This window comes from Lupinus angustifolius, chromosome LG05, assembly GCF_001865875.1.
Source record: "Lupinus angustifolius cultivar Tanjil chromosome LG05, LupAngTanjil_v1.0, whole genome shotgun sequence".
Taxonomy (NCBI): Eukaryota; Viridiplantae; Streptophyta; class Magnoliopsida; order Fabales; family Fabaceae; genus Lupinus; species Lupinus angustifolius.
This window is the reverse complement of record NC_032013.1, coordinates 22,088,010-22,105,668: the sequence shown is the minus strand read 5'-3', so window position 1 is coordinate 22,105,668 and position 17,659 is coordinate 22,088,010. Positions and strand designations below refer to the sequence as shown.

Here is a 17,659-nt window from a genome sequence, read left to right as displayed (position 1 = left end):
GTTATGTATCCAATAATTAAAGAACTATTATATATACACACACATTTATTTACAAGTTACAATATTGTATTTGTTTGTTTGTTGTTATGAATTTATTTATCTTCTCATCTTATCTAGCTTTTATCATCTTGTCTCTTCATTTGCAGTTTGACTCTCCTTTAAAGCATATCTACATGTTAGTGTTATATCCATGTGTCCATTTCTTATTGAAATCTTCAATTTTATTCTCATGATATGTATCATAATCTTATGATACAACGATATGTATCATAATCTTATTTTTTCAGTAACCTCACATTCTTTGTTTCCTCCAAAGCCCCCATGATATGTATCATAATCTTTGATTATTTTTTCTCACATGATATTTGTCAAAATATTTTTTCCTGTGTGGTTATTTTTGTAAAGCACGAAATACGAATTGGTCATATTCTTTATTTCGACATTTGCAAAAAAGAAACCTCACATCTTATGATACAACGATTAGAGGTTATATTCATTATCTGAGTGTAGAATAATAGTTCTTTAATTTTATTATGTGTTTGTTCTTTTTCATTCGAAGTTATTTTTTTCACTATCTGAATGTATCAACCTTATATTAGTAAGAATAATCTTTATTTTTTTTATTCTCATCATAAATAATTTGGCGTGTTTAATTGTTGAATATGTATATTCTATCTAATTAATCATAGTAAATATGATCATCATATCAGTCATAATCACCAAAGACAATTTAATTTCATTTATATTCTACTATATAACTAATAAATTTATGCAATATTAATATTTAATTTCATTTATATTCTCTTTTGTTTGAATTTATGGACGAGTAACAAAAAATATAATATAAATTTGCATAATTATAGCTAATAAATTTGTGAAATACTAATTGAGTAATAATTACTCATTAATGTCTTTGAATGTATTAGTTGAGTAATATTAATTGTTAGTTACACTTTAGAAACTGAAATTTTAGGCATGATTGTCTTTGATGTATTTTGCTTTATTATCTAAAAACTAAATAATTGTCCTCCACAATTATTTTTGTTATTTGATTTTTATTGTGTTTTTTGATTGAATTTCTCTTTAATAGGATGTAATAATGAAAATATTAAAGAAATTTCATTTGATTTTGATAATTAATTAATTTGATTTATATTTTGATTCGCTAATTTTAAGCAATGCTTATTATGGATATATATTTGCATAACTTTAAATAATAAATTTGCGAAATATATTTATATTCAATTCCTTTTATATTTTATTTTGATTGAATTTATGGATCAATTACAAAATTTGAATTTATGGATCAATTTATATTTTTATGTAATTTGTCATGATTCATTGAACTCCATGATAAACGTGATTAATTGAGCATATTACATGATTAGTTTATCATTGTAAATTTAATGCATATTTATAATTATACCGATAAAGAGATAATTATACTTATAAAGAAATAATTATATCATAAAGAAACATAAAAGTTCAATATTTTTCAGTCAGTTACAAAAATGATATGGTATACAATTAATCAATTATTAGTTATATTTTAGAAGCCAAAATTATTAGGCATGATTGTCTTTGAATATCTTTTATTCCGTTATCTAAAAATTAAATAATTATTCTCAAAATTAGTTTTGTGATTTGATTTTTCATTGCGTTTTTGGATTAATTTCTATTTAATTTTTAATAGGATGTGACAATCAAAATATGAAAGCAATTTGATTTGATTGTGATAATTAATTTGTTTGATTTATATTTTGATTAAATTATTTATAATTCTCTGATTTTACGCAATGTTTATTATTGATATAAATTTTCCGAATCGTAAATAATAAATTTTTGGAATGTTAATATTTAATTCAATTTATATTCGATGTGTTGTTTGAATTTATGGATCAATTACAAAAATGAAATATAAATTTGTAGTATTATAATTAATGAATTTATGGAATATTAATTGAGTAATGTCTACTCATTAATACTTTACATCATTTCCGATAATTTGTTTATATTTGGATTCATTATTCTAAAATTTATTCTGATTTATTGAATTGCATAACGTGCATGATTAATTGAGCATATTACACAATTATTTAACATTAGAAACTTAATGCACAATTATAATTATATTGATAAATAAATAATTATATTTTTAATGTCATAAATAAATATAAAAACTCAAATTTTATAGGTCAATTACAAAAATGACATTATACACAATTAATCAATTAAGATAAACTATCAAATATAATAAGATGATGATACAACAAATTAACTCTATAATGTATGTGATTTATTTAAAAATAAAAGGAATATGCTTACCTATGCAATATTAAAATATAATTTTACTATAGCAATATTAAAATAATAATAATATGAATCATAACATATTGTTTGTAATTATTTTAGAGTCAAATAATAATATTTATTTTTATACTAATCTTATTTTAGAGTCAAATAATAATTTATTGATTGATAGGATACTACTAACTATATCATGTTATGTATGTGTAAAAAACAATGTTGGAAAAGTTGAGGAAAATGTTAAACAAGAAGAGATCCCGTTTATCTGATTTAAATAGTTAAACGGTATGATTTGACCATATGATTTTATATATAATTAATAATTTTTAACAATACAAATGCACTGGTAACATATATGTTTTTAACCATACGAATGCACGAGTAATATACATATTCTTAATCATAAATGCACATGTAATATGTGTTCTCAATCATGCGGCAAAAAAATATTGTTCCGTGCAAATGCATGGGTAACTTGCTAGTTATACATGAAAACATATTATAATGTTCAAAGTCATTAATTTATTTTAATCAAAGCTCATAAATCTACATCTTATCCTCTAAAGTGCTTCCCAATCTTTAGAGGAGCTTTTGTCTATAGAAATTAAGCTGAAAAAACACAGAGTGCCCACTTAATTTATGGAATTAATATGAAAGCTAAAATTTATGTAATCTCACTCTTATTAATCCCCTGAGTTCACCTAAAACTGATAGAGAAACTCATGTACAAGCAATGTGTACAGAGTCCTAATAAAAACATGTACCAAGTCTCATTCAAGGTTCACTAAAGGTTAGAGAACTAAAATAATTTCTTCAGCTATTTTCCTTCAGCCATGTTCTGACTTGAGACTACAGGAACATTGCTGGTGAAAGCGACACTGCCTGTGGTGACGACCGAGTTTCCTGCTAAAACATCGGTTACTGTTTCAATCTCTGGCATCATATCCATACTTTGTTCAGGTGCAAAAAGATTTGTTTGTGAAACTGATGCGAAGATGGCAGTGTTTGCATTCTGCTGCATTTGTGGTTCAGCAGAAGTACTAGCGACGCTGGCAGCATTAACAGTTGCTGGATCCATGCCACTCTTCTGAGGATCTACAGGTGCTGTCTCATTTGCAGTATGAGCTTCATGTAACCGGTAGTCAGTTTCGGGCCTACGACAAATCTTCCTGAGAGGCACAATTTCCTGAAACAAGGTGGGTGAATCAACAAAATGAATCATGATTGACCATTAACAATGAAGTTATATTATTATATGGTGATATCATGTCATATTCATCATCAGACAAACTGGCAAAATCTTGTAGAACAAATGATTCGCTTTTCTCGAAGGGCACCATTGTGACGCAAGAAGACTGAATACGTAGTCAAATCTTAACTCACCAATTTGCAAACATTCTGCATTTCTTAATTCTACTGGAGAGAATGATAACAATTTGAATAAAAAAATACACAGGAAAATAGGGTAAAGAGAAGCATTTTACATCTATCTGGAATCAAAATTTAGACATAATTCATTACTACATGACAAATACGGGCCTATAGAATGAGGTGGAAATGACTTTGTCTAGTGCTAAAAATTGCGACATTTATACAACCACAGCATGACATGTAACCATTCTAAGAATCGAAACTGAAAATTTCACCACTATATACAAACTGGCAATTGGGGAGGCCAGATCATAATATATAAAATCGCACAAGAGGAAATAAAAATGAAAATTAATACCTCTGACTGATCATGATCATAGCGAACTAAAAATCTACAGCGACAGCCTCTTACATCATGCCTCCGTCTTTGAGCATCTTGGACATGGGCATCAAAGTAAAGGGCCTGCTCTTTACCTTCCTGTAATGTCCATATTCAAAACATAAAAAATATTACAAAACAAAAATGTTCCCAAAAGGCAAAATATGATCAGAAATGACAGTTAAATGACAATGATATAAAGTTAGCATTTTTACCAACATCAGGTCACATATTCCCACCTGAAAGCAGAGGACGAGATCTCCGGGTATGACGGCGATGCATTCTGATGATTCACACGGCATAGAGCGTGGCCTGACATTCCTCCGGACATTAATCCACTCATCTTCCGCAGGTCCAAAACCAGAAAAGCGCACCAGCACTTCCTGAAAAAGAGAGAAATGTATTACCATTAAAGACAGAACCCTGAACAAAATACAATGAAGTTCAATACAAATTCTGATCTTATTTACCACAAATGCTTTGAGTACAAAACTCAAGATAGTTACAATACCACTAAATGATTAGCCCAGAAACTGACAAACAAATTAATTAGTTTAACGTTCAATCCATGTAGCCGACCTCACTTAGTGGGGTTTAAGGCTTCGTTGTTGTTGTATTTGTAAGTAAAACCTTTATGGAAACATAAATTTGAAGAACAAAACAGTTATCCACCCAAAATACTAATGACTCATTTTTCAACAGCTTACTACAGGGGGAAAGGTCCATAATAGTGCAACTACTAAGTGTAAAAAACAGAAACACAAGGAAGAAAGGAAGAGAGAACACGAGAGAAAAGGAGAAGATCTATATTTCAGTTTTTGTATTATGAAAAGCTTACTTTACAGAGTAACCCTTAGTTACTTATATAGTGACTGTGCAGTTATAACAAAACTGCCAGAACACCAAAGTAGTAAACAGAAAATTCTAACAGAAAAATAACAAACTCAAAAACACATAACAAAGTCACTGATTCAATATTCTAACATTTCCCCCTGAAAGGAAGGGTGGGAAGCAAGTTTTGACTTTGTCAGCGATCTGAGTTGATGTCAAGAATTTTTAGTTGATTCCTCAAGATCATGAATTGATTGTTAGGCAGAGGTTTGGTGAGAATGTCAGTTGTTTGGATTCAGAAGGAACATGTTGGAAATTGAGAGTCTTGTTCTGGATCTTATCTCTGACAAAATAAAGATTTAGCTCAATGTGCTTTGTCCTATTGTGTAGCACAGGGTTATGAGACATTGCTATAGTACTCAAATTGTCACAGTAGAGAGTAGGAGTACTGTAGGAAACATGAAGTTCCTTTAGCAAGGACTCAATCCATATCAGTTCTTGAGTAGCAAGAGCTAGACTTCTGTACTCTGCTTCAGTACTTGATCTTGAGATAGTTTGTTGCTTCTTAGACCACCAGGTAACAAGATTTGGGCCAAGATAGAGATAAGCCCCAGAGGTGGATTTTCTATCATCCATGTCAGAGGCCCAGTCAGCATCACAGTAAGCAGTTAAAGAGAGACCAGTCTTTAAGTTGACAGAAGTAAGAGACAAACCCAAATATTTTATGCCTTGAAGATATCTAAGGATACGCTTTACTGCAGTCCAGTGAGTGTTCAATGGTTTAGCCAAAAATTGGCAAACTTTATTAACAGAGTAAGTAATGTCTGGTCTAATGATAGTGGCATATTGCAAAGCCCCTACAATAGACCTGTAAAAGGTTGGATCATCAAAGGTATCTGAGCCATGTTTAGTGAGCTTGCAATTGCTGGCCATAGGAGTCACATTAGCCTTGGCAGTGGCAAGGTTAGCTCTATCAAGAAGATCTCGTATATATTTTGACTGAGAAAGAAAGAGAGAACCATCTTGCTTATGCTTGACTTCAATGCCCAAGAAATAGTCCAACTGTCCAAGTTGCTTCAAAGCAAAAGTATTGCTAAGATCCTTAATGACTTGTTTGACCAAAGAGGAGGAGGAGCCTGTGACAATAATGTCATCCACATACACGAGAATATAGAGTTGATGATTGAGAGACGTGTGTATAAACAGGGAATTGTCACTTACTAATTCAGAAACCGAGTTTGATTAGAGAGCCTTTCAATCTCTCAAACCACTGCCTGGGTGCCTGTTTTAATCCATAGATGGCCTTATTGAGTTTGCACACCAGTGTCTTATCTTCATGCTGAAAACCAATTGAGAAAGGCATTGTTGATATCAAGTTGCTCAATTAACCATTAATGAGTAACTGCAAGAGTGAGCAGAATCCTTATGGTGACAGGCTTAATGACAGGAGAGAATGTTTCATTATAGTCAACTCCATGCTTTTGATGAAACCCTTTGGCAACAAGACGTGCTTTGTATTTATTAACCAATCCATCGGGGTTTTCCTTTACACGAAAAATTCATTTGCAACCAATAACATGTTTGTGTGGAGGTAAGGGCATTAAAGTCCACGTTCCAAGGGCCATGAGAGCATCATATTCAGTTTTCATGGCGTGAAGCCAGACTGGATTGGCCAGAGCAGACTTAGCACTAGAAGGCTCAAGTTGAGTGAGTTGCACTCTTGGAACAATATTGCTGTGTATTCCAGACATTGATCTGATTTGCATTGGGTGAGATGTAGGCAGAGGAGATGAATTAGGAGAAATGGTTGAAGAAGGAGATGGTAAGTATTATGAGGGTGAAGAAGTTGGTGAAAAGGGAGTAGGAATAGAAGAAGACTGAGATAAGGGAGTTTGAGATGGACTATGGAAAGTGTGAAGAGGTAAACTACATGTAGGATGAGGTGGAGATGACCAAGATGAATTAGGAGTGTGATGACTGTCAAAATGTGCAGTAGAGGACAAAGGGGAAAAATGAGGTGATATAGGATGAAAAACCATAGGTTGTGAAGAAGAAATAGGAGACACAGAACAGGGAGAAACATGAGAAACAGGTGATATGGAAGGAAAATGATATTTATTGAAAATCACATCCTTAGAAATGTATATTTTGCCCTCTTGAGAAAGACACTTGTACCCTTTGTGACTCAATGAGTAACCAATAAAGATGCATTCAGAGTTTCTAGGATTAAGCTTGTGCTTGTTGAAAGGTCTTAATAGAGGAAAACAAGCACACCCGAAAACTTTTAGTGTGTTGTAATCAGGAGATTTACCAAACAAAACCTGAAAGGGAGACTGAGATTTTAGAGACAGAGATGGAAGTCTGTTGATTAAGAAAACTACAGTAATGAAAGCATGGTCCCAATAAATCATGGGTAGGTGAGCATCATTCAACAAGGTGAGTCCAGTTTCAACTATATGCCTATGCTTTCTTTCCACAGTTCCCTGTTGGTGATGAGTGTGAGGACAAGAAATCCTATGCACAATCCCTAGGGATTTTAGAAAGGCAGTGAATGGTCTAAATTCACCACCATGATCACTCTGTACTGCTTTAACAGAGTGATTGAATTGAGTGTGGACAAATTTTAAAAAATACTGAAACAGGGACAAAGTTTCAGATTTTTGTTTTAACAGAAATATCCATGTATGTTTACTACAAGCATCAACAATGGAGAGATAGTACTTGAATCCTGTAACAGAGTGAACAGGAGCATGACCCCACAAATCAACATAAACAAGATCAAAAGGGGTATTGTAGACTGTGAGAGAATTAGGTGCATAAAGTCTATGAGATTTCCTAGTGCAACACGAATTACAGAAATCAAAAACAGTTTTATTGATGAGGTATCTTACACAATTGTAAAACATTCTTTACAACAGCCTCACGAGGGTGACCTAACCTAGAGTGCCATAGAGAAAAAACAGAAGGTGTACTAGAGGAATTACAAGAATTGAGACTAGAATTATTACAAGGACTTGTACTAGAGATATTACAATGACTTTTACTAGTAGTATGAGGAACACGGCAACTCTGAGATGTAGGGAGAAGACCTTGAAAGGCATAGAGTCCTTTCTTGGTTAGAGATCCATGAAGAAGAATTTCATTAGTATCCTGTGTTTTCACAAAACAATCATAAGGATGAAATTCAAAATAGCAAAGGTTATCTTTAGCAAACTGAGACACACTAATGAGATTTCTAGTGATAGCTGGAACAAATAGAAGTTTGTTTAATGAAAAAGAGGCAGAAGGATTAAGAGAAGAAGTGAAAAAGGAATTGCCAACAGATTGAATAGGTATACCCTTGCCATTACCCATATAGATGTGGTCGTGACCAAAAGTTTCAATCGGTTCATGCACAAGAGAAGCATCTACAGTCAGATGATTTGTTGCTCCAGAGTCAGGGTACCAAGCCACTCTTTTACTATCTCTGGACGAAGGAGGAGGTGGATGTTCACGAGAATCTCCTTGTGTAGTCATTGCATAAGATTGATGCATATATCTGGGACCAGGAGATGGGTCTGGCCCAAGAAGAGAGTCTCCAAAATTAGAAGGATAGGATCCAGTATGACCATGCAGAAACTCACTAGGATATTCTGGATAAAAATGGGCCGGATATTTCGAAGGCCCAAAATTAGGTGAAAAGGAGGTTCCAGAAGGCAATAGTTGCTGACGTGGAATAAAATTGGTCATTCTATCCACGTGGTGTCCAGGTGTACCAGCGTAGGATAGTGATCCTCCAAAGTTGAGAGGCGCATAGTAGCAGGAAGTGACGTCATGCCCATGACGGTTGCAATACACACAGAAGAGAGAGGAACGACCCTGAGTTCTACCACCACGGTCACGATAACCTCCTCGCCGTCCACGATTGTGTCCATAACCTCCATGGTGATTGTTAGAAGCACCAAAACCAGGGTATTGAGAGGGACTTTGCGAATCAAAACGTGAAGGATAGAAATGTGATGAAGCTGATTGATATTTCTGATTCGAGGTCACAGGTGTGCTTTTGCGAGGTGAATCCGAAGCAATGTTCACCGACAAAGCATCTGAAAGAGCTTTGTGCTTTCCTTTCTCAAGTCGTGCCTCAAAAGTTAGAAGAAAGGATTCTAGGTTATGAATAGTTGGAAGATCCATTTGACTTTCAATAGACGTGATAACCGGTTGATACTCTTCATTGAGACCATCAAGGATATAATCAATATGTTCAGAATTGGAAATAGGAGTTCCAATGAAAATCAACGCATCAACAAGACTCTTGATCTTAATAAAATACTCTGAGATAGAACTGGAACCTTGCGAAATAGAACGAAGTTGAGATCGTAATTTTGGACTTTGTGCCTTTGTTTGTGAGTTGCAAAACGAATCCAGTTCTTCCCATAGCTGCCAGGAGTGAATACAGCCAACGACTCGTGGTTGTAAGCTTTCGGAAAGAGAATTCAGAATCCAAGAGAACACGGATTGATCAAGTTCTTCCCAGCGTAGATACGCTGGATTCACGCGATTGATCAATCGATCATCATCAGTGAGGAAACAGTGTGGAATTTTTGTTCCTAACACAAATCGATTCGCACGATTTGATGTTAGGGTTGCAAGCATAAAATGCCGCCACACGAGGTAGTTCTTCTCTATTAGCTTCATCGAAGGAAGAGGAAGAACAAGTGGAGAGGAAACTGCTTGCAAAGGTGACGCAGCGAAAGGAGAGAAAGGAGGAGAAGAAGGAACGGTCCCAGTGTTGGTAGTTGTGGCAGCCATGGCGTGATACCATGTAAAAAACAAAAACACAAGGAAGAAAGGAAGAGAGAACACGAGAGAAAAGGAGCAGATCTATATTTCAGTTTTTGTATTATGAAAAACTTACTTTACAGAGTAACCCTTAGTTACTTATATAGTGACTGTGCAGTTATAACAAAACTGCCAGAACACCGAAGTAGTAAACAGAAAATTCTAACAGAAAAATAACAAACTCAAAAACACATAACAAAGCCACTGATTCAATATTCTAACACTAAGAACTTTTCACTACATAATAAACTCGACCCATCCGGCTTGCCATTCATATGAATATGCATGTGGGAGCAGGTAACTAGTAAACTCACTGAACTATGAAGGAAATATATTGGTATGGGGGGAATTAAAAGGCCCCAGACTTCTTTTATAAAAGTAGATAAAAAGTCAGCCTAGACTTACCGGATCGCTGGTCTCCAAATATCTGTGGGATAGAAACTTAGCAACATCATACCTAAGAAAAAGAAGACCATGAGTCAGGCCTACATTATAAAATAATTGAGAGGGAAAATCAGCAACAGAATATTTTAAACATGAAGAAAAATAAATATTGACCATGCTCTATCCCTTCCAGATTTAGCTTCAAATTCCATAGATGAATTTTCTTGTGTGGCTTTTCCTCTAGTTGAATCTGAGTATAAAAAAATAAGGTAACGTATGTAAGTAAATAAAATGAATAAAGGATAGTACATGAGGCTCCCACCTAGTGGGATATTGGGAGGGTGGATGTGTGAAGCCTTAAACCAGCAAGCGAAGACGCAGTATCCAGGATTTGAACCCATAACCTCTTAGTCACTAAGAAGCAACCTGAACATTGGGCTAGGGCTCACCCTCTAAGCAAATAAAATGAATCTGAACATTAAAACACAGACACTCTCTATATGAGGATGTAGTTTTCTGATTAAGTATTCCAAGCAACATAAAATAAATGAAACTTTCAGCCAAGATCATCACAACCAAAATTCAAACTGAAACTGATAATGACTTATGTTTTCCCTTCCTCGTGTAGCATGCTCAAACTAAAAAAAGAGAATAGAATGAAGGACATACACATCTAGCCATCAACTACACAGCTTGGCGGAATTAGCCAAAACAACTTGATAAACTAGCCATCCGAGAAAATAAATTTTCAAAATGGAACAAGAGTTTAGTAGGCAGCAACTTCGAAAAAGTTCAACTAAATACAACAAAATAGAGAGTATGAAGGACTAACATATAGGTAAGGTTATGGATTCTATAAAAACGAAAAGGTTAAACATAGAAAAGCAGCAATGTTCTACCTCCTGAAGCAGATGAGACTGGAGCAACTGCTGGATGAGGCATATTCTTTACTGGGGCCGAAGCATCCCTAGGCATAGGTGTGATATCTAACTTTCCAAGAGTCTTACTTGATTTTGCCCTTATCGCATACCGCTTATTTTGAAACCAATTCCAAACCTATAATGAAGAAGAGAATTAAGAAAACAGTGTGTGAAAGATTTCTTATCACAACATAATATAGTCACACACTCATACTTGCTTCATCTGCACTGTAGTCTTGCCTTTGCGGTCTGGTGATTCACTGCCCAAAACAAAAACAAAAAAAGTAGCTTGTAACTTCAATTCCCTCTGTTCAAGAGCAGAAAAGTAATAATAATACTCCTTTAATTACTCAAGACACCTGAATTTCTCTGCAAGAGCCGTCAGAACATCATGTGCTGGCAATGCATTGTTGTGTGCATGCAAAATAGCTTCCATTTCTGTTACCTATACAGATAACAATAGTTTATGTCAGCATGGCTATATGAAACCTCCCATTGGAATTGCACCTTCTATTTTATTCTATCATTGAGTGCCATTTTGTATTGCATCATAAAACAGCAGGCACATGCCAAGATACTAATAAATGAAAAAATACCATAGTTTGAAGATTAAACAACACAAGCAAATAAAATTGTCAACTACATTATATGTGTAAAAACATATGTATTTTCATGAAATTGAAATATTTTTTACGAAATTCAATGAACTTCCAGTTTTATGCAGTAACAATAAAAAGGAAACATGTCTAGAAATAGTTAAAATGGCAAACTTCACAAGATCTTTTACTTTCTTATTCATTGTTCCTAAAAACACAATCTTATATTCTCCTTAAGGTAAACTATCTATACAAAGGAATGATAATAAGTTCCATTATCATTTCCATTACCACTGTAATCTTTTCCATTCCATTTTGTCTCACTCATCTAAATGAACAAATATTTTTCTTGAGGCACAGGAACAAGATACATGCATGCATATTTCAGCATCCAATGCTGGTGTTATATTGACGGGATGGATAATCTCATGTGACCTTTTCACATGACATGGTCATATGAAGAGATAGATAGCCACAAAGACCCGAAACAAGGAGCCTAGATACTTCAAATAAATAGATCCTGAAGCCACAATTGATTGGACCAAAAGTCGAAATAGAAAATATTGAGAGCCTCAAAATCAAGCATATAGTAGCAGACATGTAGGATACCCACCTTATTAATTCACCGCAAGATTTGACATTTAGCATCTAAACAGGCAGGCATTATTCAAATAAGGTAGAAACTATGTTGCCACAGAACTGAACTAACTAATCCATACGAGAACTTAAACTCAGAATGAGAAGTCCACCATAATAGCGAGTTGGTGCATTTCATATAAGGAAATTAAGGAAAAAGTAGCATGGGTGACTGGATGAATACCTCACTACGTGTGAAGCGAAAGGCAGGGCTTCCGTTATAGGGTGGGTGACCCATGTGAGCACTTGTCTATTTTACAGATGGGCACTGTGGTCAGCAACACATGCACGAAATAAGAGAAAGTTTGTGTGGGGAATAAAGTGAAAATTGAATTTAAATTAGAATGATTTTGATAACGATAAATTTGGTATAACCAGACAAGAAGGAAGAGGAGACTGGATAAGAAACATAGGGTTTGGAACGGCGCAGGTATCCGGGTTTCGGATTAACCCGAATTCATGTTAGAGTGTGTTTGGATCAAATTATGAAAACTTTATTATTTAAATAATCAATTATTGAATTTAACATAATTTATTTTTATTTTGATATCTTTGATGAATAACAATTTTAACATAATATGTTTTGTTTTGATTATCTTAAAGATAAGTTACCAAAAATGTATAAATTTTATTTGTTTAGATAATTGTGATTTCCCGGATCAAGATTCCAAGTTGGGAAACTTGATTGGGTAGCAACAAGCTGCTCTTATTGTATGACGTTGAATGCTAATCCTCGATGAGGAATCCCTAACCGTCAAATCAATACACTTTGGTGAGTGTTTGTTGGGAGAGATAGCCACAGTACCTTGAAGGGGATTAGTCCCTCGTCCAAAGGATACCCTGGCAAGGACCTAAAAACCTACTTTACCTGGATGATGTGGACCCTTTTATGTGAGTGGCAAGTTGAGATGCCTCTAAGATCGGATTATCTATCAGTTGAGTTGGTCGAGAAATAGCCTGATTGAGTTTGTTAGAGTCTTGTCAAGAAGTCCATCTTATCCCCAAGGTTGGTTAGGTTATTGTATGGATTACTTATCTCATCGGATTCAGTTAAGGTATGCGAACACATTTTGGCCAAGCCTAACATAGGTGACTTTGGCTGGTTGGTTGGTCCATAACAGTTGGACCCAGCTTGGTTCTGCATTATCAGACATAGCATCAAGGTGTCCTGAGAAGAGGGCCAATCAGCTCAACCTTCAATGTTCAACAAGTCGAGGGATTCTCTTTACTCGTTGACTTTGTGACATTGATTAGCTTTGTGAGCTTGTTAAGTGCGGGAATTAAATCATTAAAAGTCTGAAACCAAATATCTCAGCAGATCAGTCTGATTCACAATAAGTGTCTTGGACTAAGCCTTAGTGAGTTGAGCGGCTTAACCATGAGGTCATGAAAAGGATAGCATGTTAGGGAACTCAATTGTTGTTGAGATGGTTAGTGTTGCATGCAATTTTTCATGATACCACTTTCTGATCGGATGAAGATGGGTTGACTGATACAATCAAAATATGCAAACTTTGTTTATATGTTGGGTGAGTGCTTGATCGTTTTCAACTAACGACAATGATAATAAAAGATGTTATCATGTCTTTTCGCCTAGCGGAGTTGTCGTTTCAACTGCCCAATGGCATGTGTTGTAGGTGGTTGGAATTAAAGGTAAATCATGGGCTTGTTATTTTATGAGTATCCATCATTTTTCGATGGGGAAGACGCATATGCCCCATTTCTTTTCAAGATTCATAAATTGCTTCTGATTTTAGTGTGGCACGTATACTTAAAATACCAAGTCCCCTTCACTTCGATCCTACTTCTCCATTGGTGATTTTCTAAGGCAAAGCTTCATCCTTGAAAGTTTGGATCTCATTGCAACACAATGTTGGGTTGATGGACTCATAGCCTTTTCGTTGCACAGTCGAACACATGCTTATCTTCAATCAAGTCATCTCCTTCTCCTTTAAGGTAACAACTTGAAGCTATTGTGTTTTAGTAAGCATTGCCTTTTATCTTTCTTTTCTTGAAATCTTATTCTGCAATTGGGGAGGGTAGGATGAGTGATATTGATGGAGATGGCTAAGTGACTATATTACCTGAAACTCCAACAATTGACCATCAAAGTCTCAAAACTCAGTGGCTTTGGGGCGGTGATTAATGAATTTCAAAGGGGATGTTTCCTATGAGATTTCCAAGGTAGCTCACTTTTATCTTGGATAGAATGAAGGTTGTCAAGGTTGCATGCGAGTTAATTCGAGAAAGGGTGGTGCATGAGTAGTTCCTTATGAGTGGGAAACCCTGCAAACTCCTTCATCCTCTGGAATTGGGGGTCCATTTGTGATTGGTTATGATGATGGTCAAAAAAGGCATTTAGGATTTGCCAACGCGACTGACATGGGTAAGAAGAAGTCTATCCAGAATCTTGAGGAGTTTACTTTTCCCTTTATGTATTTGTGGGTAGAGCTGGACTGATTGGGAAAGCCAACCGACATAGCCTCCGAAACGATGTTGTTCAGCATAAAGGCTTGGTCTTTTCCAATGTGGACATAAGAATAGGAGGCCAAATAGATATTGTCGGTGTTATACAAACAGGAATGGGACAGGACAGGGTCATTTAAAGAGCGAGATAGGCACAAAGATCTTAGACAAGGAGCTCTACAAATTTTGACAAGATGTCTTTGTATTTATCTCTCTTTTCAATGTGCCTCATGAAAAAATCAAGCATTTCCATATAACCAGCCATGCATTAATCTAAGACACAGCACGCAAAAATTATTGAAGTATTTCCCATACAATGGGTTCATTTTGCCAAAGCTTACTCTTAGCAAGTCCTATGTTTGAAACAAATTGTTGTCGAATTAAACCACGGATTAAAAATGTCTGGAAAATTTCTACTGCTACTTCGCAGTGCAATCCACATCTAAATGTTCCTTCTACAACTATTCTCAGAAACAACTAACTGTTCTATGTTACAAAATCTTAGGAGATTTTCATACCGCAAAATAATCATTAAGTACACATACTTCCACACCTGATGTTTTTATTCCTCTTTTTTCACAACAATTTCAAACAAGCTAAGGCCAACCCTCAAGAGCAAAAGAAAGATACTTCAAATTAAAACAAAAAACAAAAATAGAAATAAAATAAAAAAACTTGAGAGCCCTAAAATGAAGCATATAGTGGCAGCCATGAAGGATACCCATGTTCTTAAATCACAAAAAGATTCGAAATTTAGCATCTAAACAAGCACCCATTATTCAAATAGGGTAAAAAAAACTAGGGTGCAATTGTAATGTACTGAACTAATTAATCCATAGGAGAACTTAAACTCTGAATTCGACGTTTAACAATAAAAGCAGTTTCATGCGTCGAATATAAGGTAAAATTAGAATGAATGGATACCTCAGAATGAGTGAAGCGAAAAGCGGGGCTTCCATTACCGGGTGGACGACCCATGATAGCGATTCACTGTGTGATAAGAACACAGAATCAGAGAGGGAAAGTTTATCAGAGGAAGAAGAAAGTGAAAAACTTGCTAAATTGGAAAGAATGGCACCAATTCAGATTTTAAAGGAAACTTGTTATAGAAAAATCGAGTGGATTTTGAGACTTTGTCGGAATATTAAATTTTTTTTTCAAAAGATTTCTATATTTTAATGTTTGATTTTTTTTTTTAGAATTTAAAAGATTCAAGTTGTCATAAAATTTGAAAGCAAAATATTTGAATGAAAATTATAAGATTTGAAATGAAAATATGATTTTGTTAATTAATTAATATTAGAAATTGCAAAGTCATCGGGTCAAACATGTGTAGTATAGGGGTTTAAGCGGTTCCAGTTAAACCGTAAAACTGATGGAACTGAACTACAAAATACAATTTGGTTCGGTTTCGCGGTTAAGTTCGGTTTTTTTATTTGGAATTATTTAAGTTCGGTTGACGGTTTTGGAAATTTGGAATCGTTGTAAGCGAAATGCATATTAATAAATAATTATTTTATATTTGGAGGTTTATGATTTAAAGTTAAGAGATAAAATATGATTAAATTTTTAAACATACAATGGGTTCATTTTGCCAAAGCTTACTCTTAGCAAGTCCTATGTTTGAAACAAATTGTTGTCGAATTAAACCACGGATTAAAAATGTCTGGAAAATTTCTACTGCTACTTCGCAGTGCAATCCACATCTAAATGTTCCTTCTACAACTATTCTCAGAAACAACTAACTGTTCTATGTTACAAAATCTTAGGAGATTTTCATACCGCAAAATAATCATTAAGTACACATACTTCCACACCTGATGTTTTTATTCCTCTTTTTTCACAACAATTTCAAACAAGCTAAGGCCAACCCTCAAGAGCAAAAGAAAGATACTTCAAATTAAAACAAAAAACAAAAATAGAAATAAAATAAAAAAACTTGAGAGCCCTAAAATGAAGCATATAGTGGCAGCCATGAAGGATACCCATGTTCTTAAATCACAAAAAGATTCGAAATTTAGCATCTAAACAAGCACCCATTATTCAAATAGGGTAAAAAAAACTAGGGTGCAATTGTAATGTACTGAACTAATTAATCCATAGGAGAACTTAAACTCTGAATTCGACGTTTAACAATAAAAGCAGTTTCATGCGTCGAATATAAGGTAAAATTAGAATGAATGGATACCTCAGAATGAGTGAAGCGAAAAGCGGGGCTTCCATTACCGGGTGGACGACCCATGATAGCGATTCACTGTGTGATAAGAACACAGAATCAGAGAGGGAAAGTTTATCAGAGGAAGAAGAAAGTGAAAAACTTGCTAAATTGGAAAGAATGGCACCAATTCAGATTTTAAAGGAAACTTGTTATAGAAAAATCGAGTGGATTTTGAGACTTTGTCGGAATATTAAATTTTTTTTTCAAAAGATTTCTATATTTTAATGTTTGATTTTTTTTTTTAGAATTTAAAAGATTCAAGTTGTCATAAAATTTGAAAGCAAAATATTTGAATGAAAATTATAAGATTTGAAATGAAAATATGATTTTGTTAATTAATTAATATTAGAAATTGCAAAGTCATCGGGTCAAACATGTGTAGTATAGGGGTTTAAGCGGTTCCAGTTAAACCGTAAAACTGATGGAACTGAACTACAAAATACAATTTGGTTCGGTTTCGCGGTTAAGTTCGGTTTTTTTATTTGGAATTATTTAAGTTCGGTTGACGGTTTTGGAAATTTGGAATCGTTGTAAGCGAAATGCATATTAATAAATAATTATTTTATATTTGGAGGTTTATGATTTAAAGTTAAGAGATAAAATATGATTAAATTTTTAAAATTATTAATACATATAGGCTATAAATAAGAGGCAAATAGAAAAAATAAATTAATAAACTAATGTATATTGTTTCATAGAGATGAAATTAATTAAATAAAGAAATTAAATAACT

General features: G+C 34.3%; 1 protein-coding gene across 6 annotated transcripts; it reads right to left on the bottom strand.

The window, feature by feature from the left end:
• On the bottom strand, positions 2,910-17,062 carry LOC109348126 (protein SAWADEE HOMEODOMAIN HOMOLOG 2-like). 6 transcript variants are annotated; one of them, XM_019588364.1, is made up of 10 exons: positions 16,897-16,913; positions 12,427-12,510; positions 11,370-11,455; positions 11,225-11,270; positions 10,990-11,146; positions 10,265-10,340; positions 10,112-10,163; positions 4,297-4,440; positions 4,037-4,156; positions 2,910-3,493 (listed from the first exon to the last, which is right to left on the bottom strand). In XM_019588364.1, the coding sequence occupies exons 2-10, from the start codon at positions 12,478-12,480 to the stop codon at positions 3,125-3,127; spliced, it is 1,104 nt and encodes a 367-aa protein (XP_019443909.1). In that variant the 5' UTR covers positions 12,481-12,510; positions 16,897-16,913; the 3' UTR covers positions 2,910-3,124. The 6 variants fall into 6 exon arrangements, with proteins under 6 accessions (XP_019443909.1, XP_019443908.1, XP_019443910.1 ...); XM_019588363.1 differs by lacking the exon at positions 16,897-16,913 and adding an exon at positions 15,633-15,761; XM_019588365.1 differs by lacking the exon at positions 12,427-12,510 and having other exon boundaries at positions 16,897-17,062.

What these genes read in the sequence shown, in the direction of transcription:
- LOC109348126 (XM_019588365.1), bottom strand. Translation starts at nt 16,950, where the DNA reads ATGGGTCGTCCACCCGGTAATGGAAGCCCCGCTTTTCGCTTCACTCAT. An exon ending in GCTCTTGCAGAGAAATTCAG is followed by an intron (nt 11,271 to 11,369) that starts GTGTCTTGAGTA and finishes TGTTTTGGGCAG; the next exon opens with TGAATCACCAGACCGCAAAG. An exon ending in AGTCTCATCTGCTTCAGGAG is followed by an intron (nt 10,341 to 10,989) that starts GTAGAACATTGC and finishes TTTTATACTCAG; the next exon opens with ATTCAACTAGAGGAAAAGCC.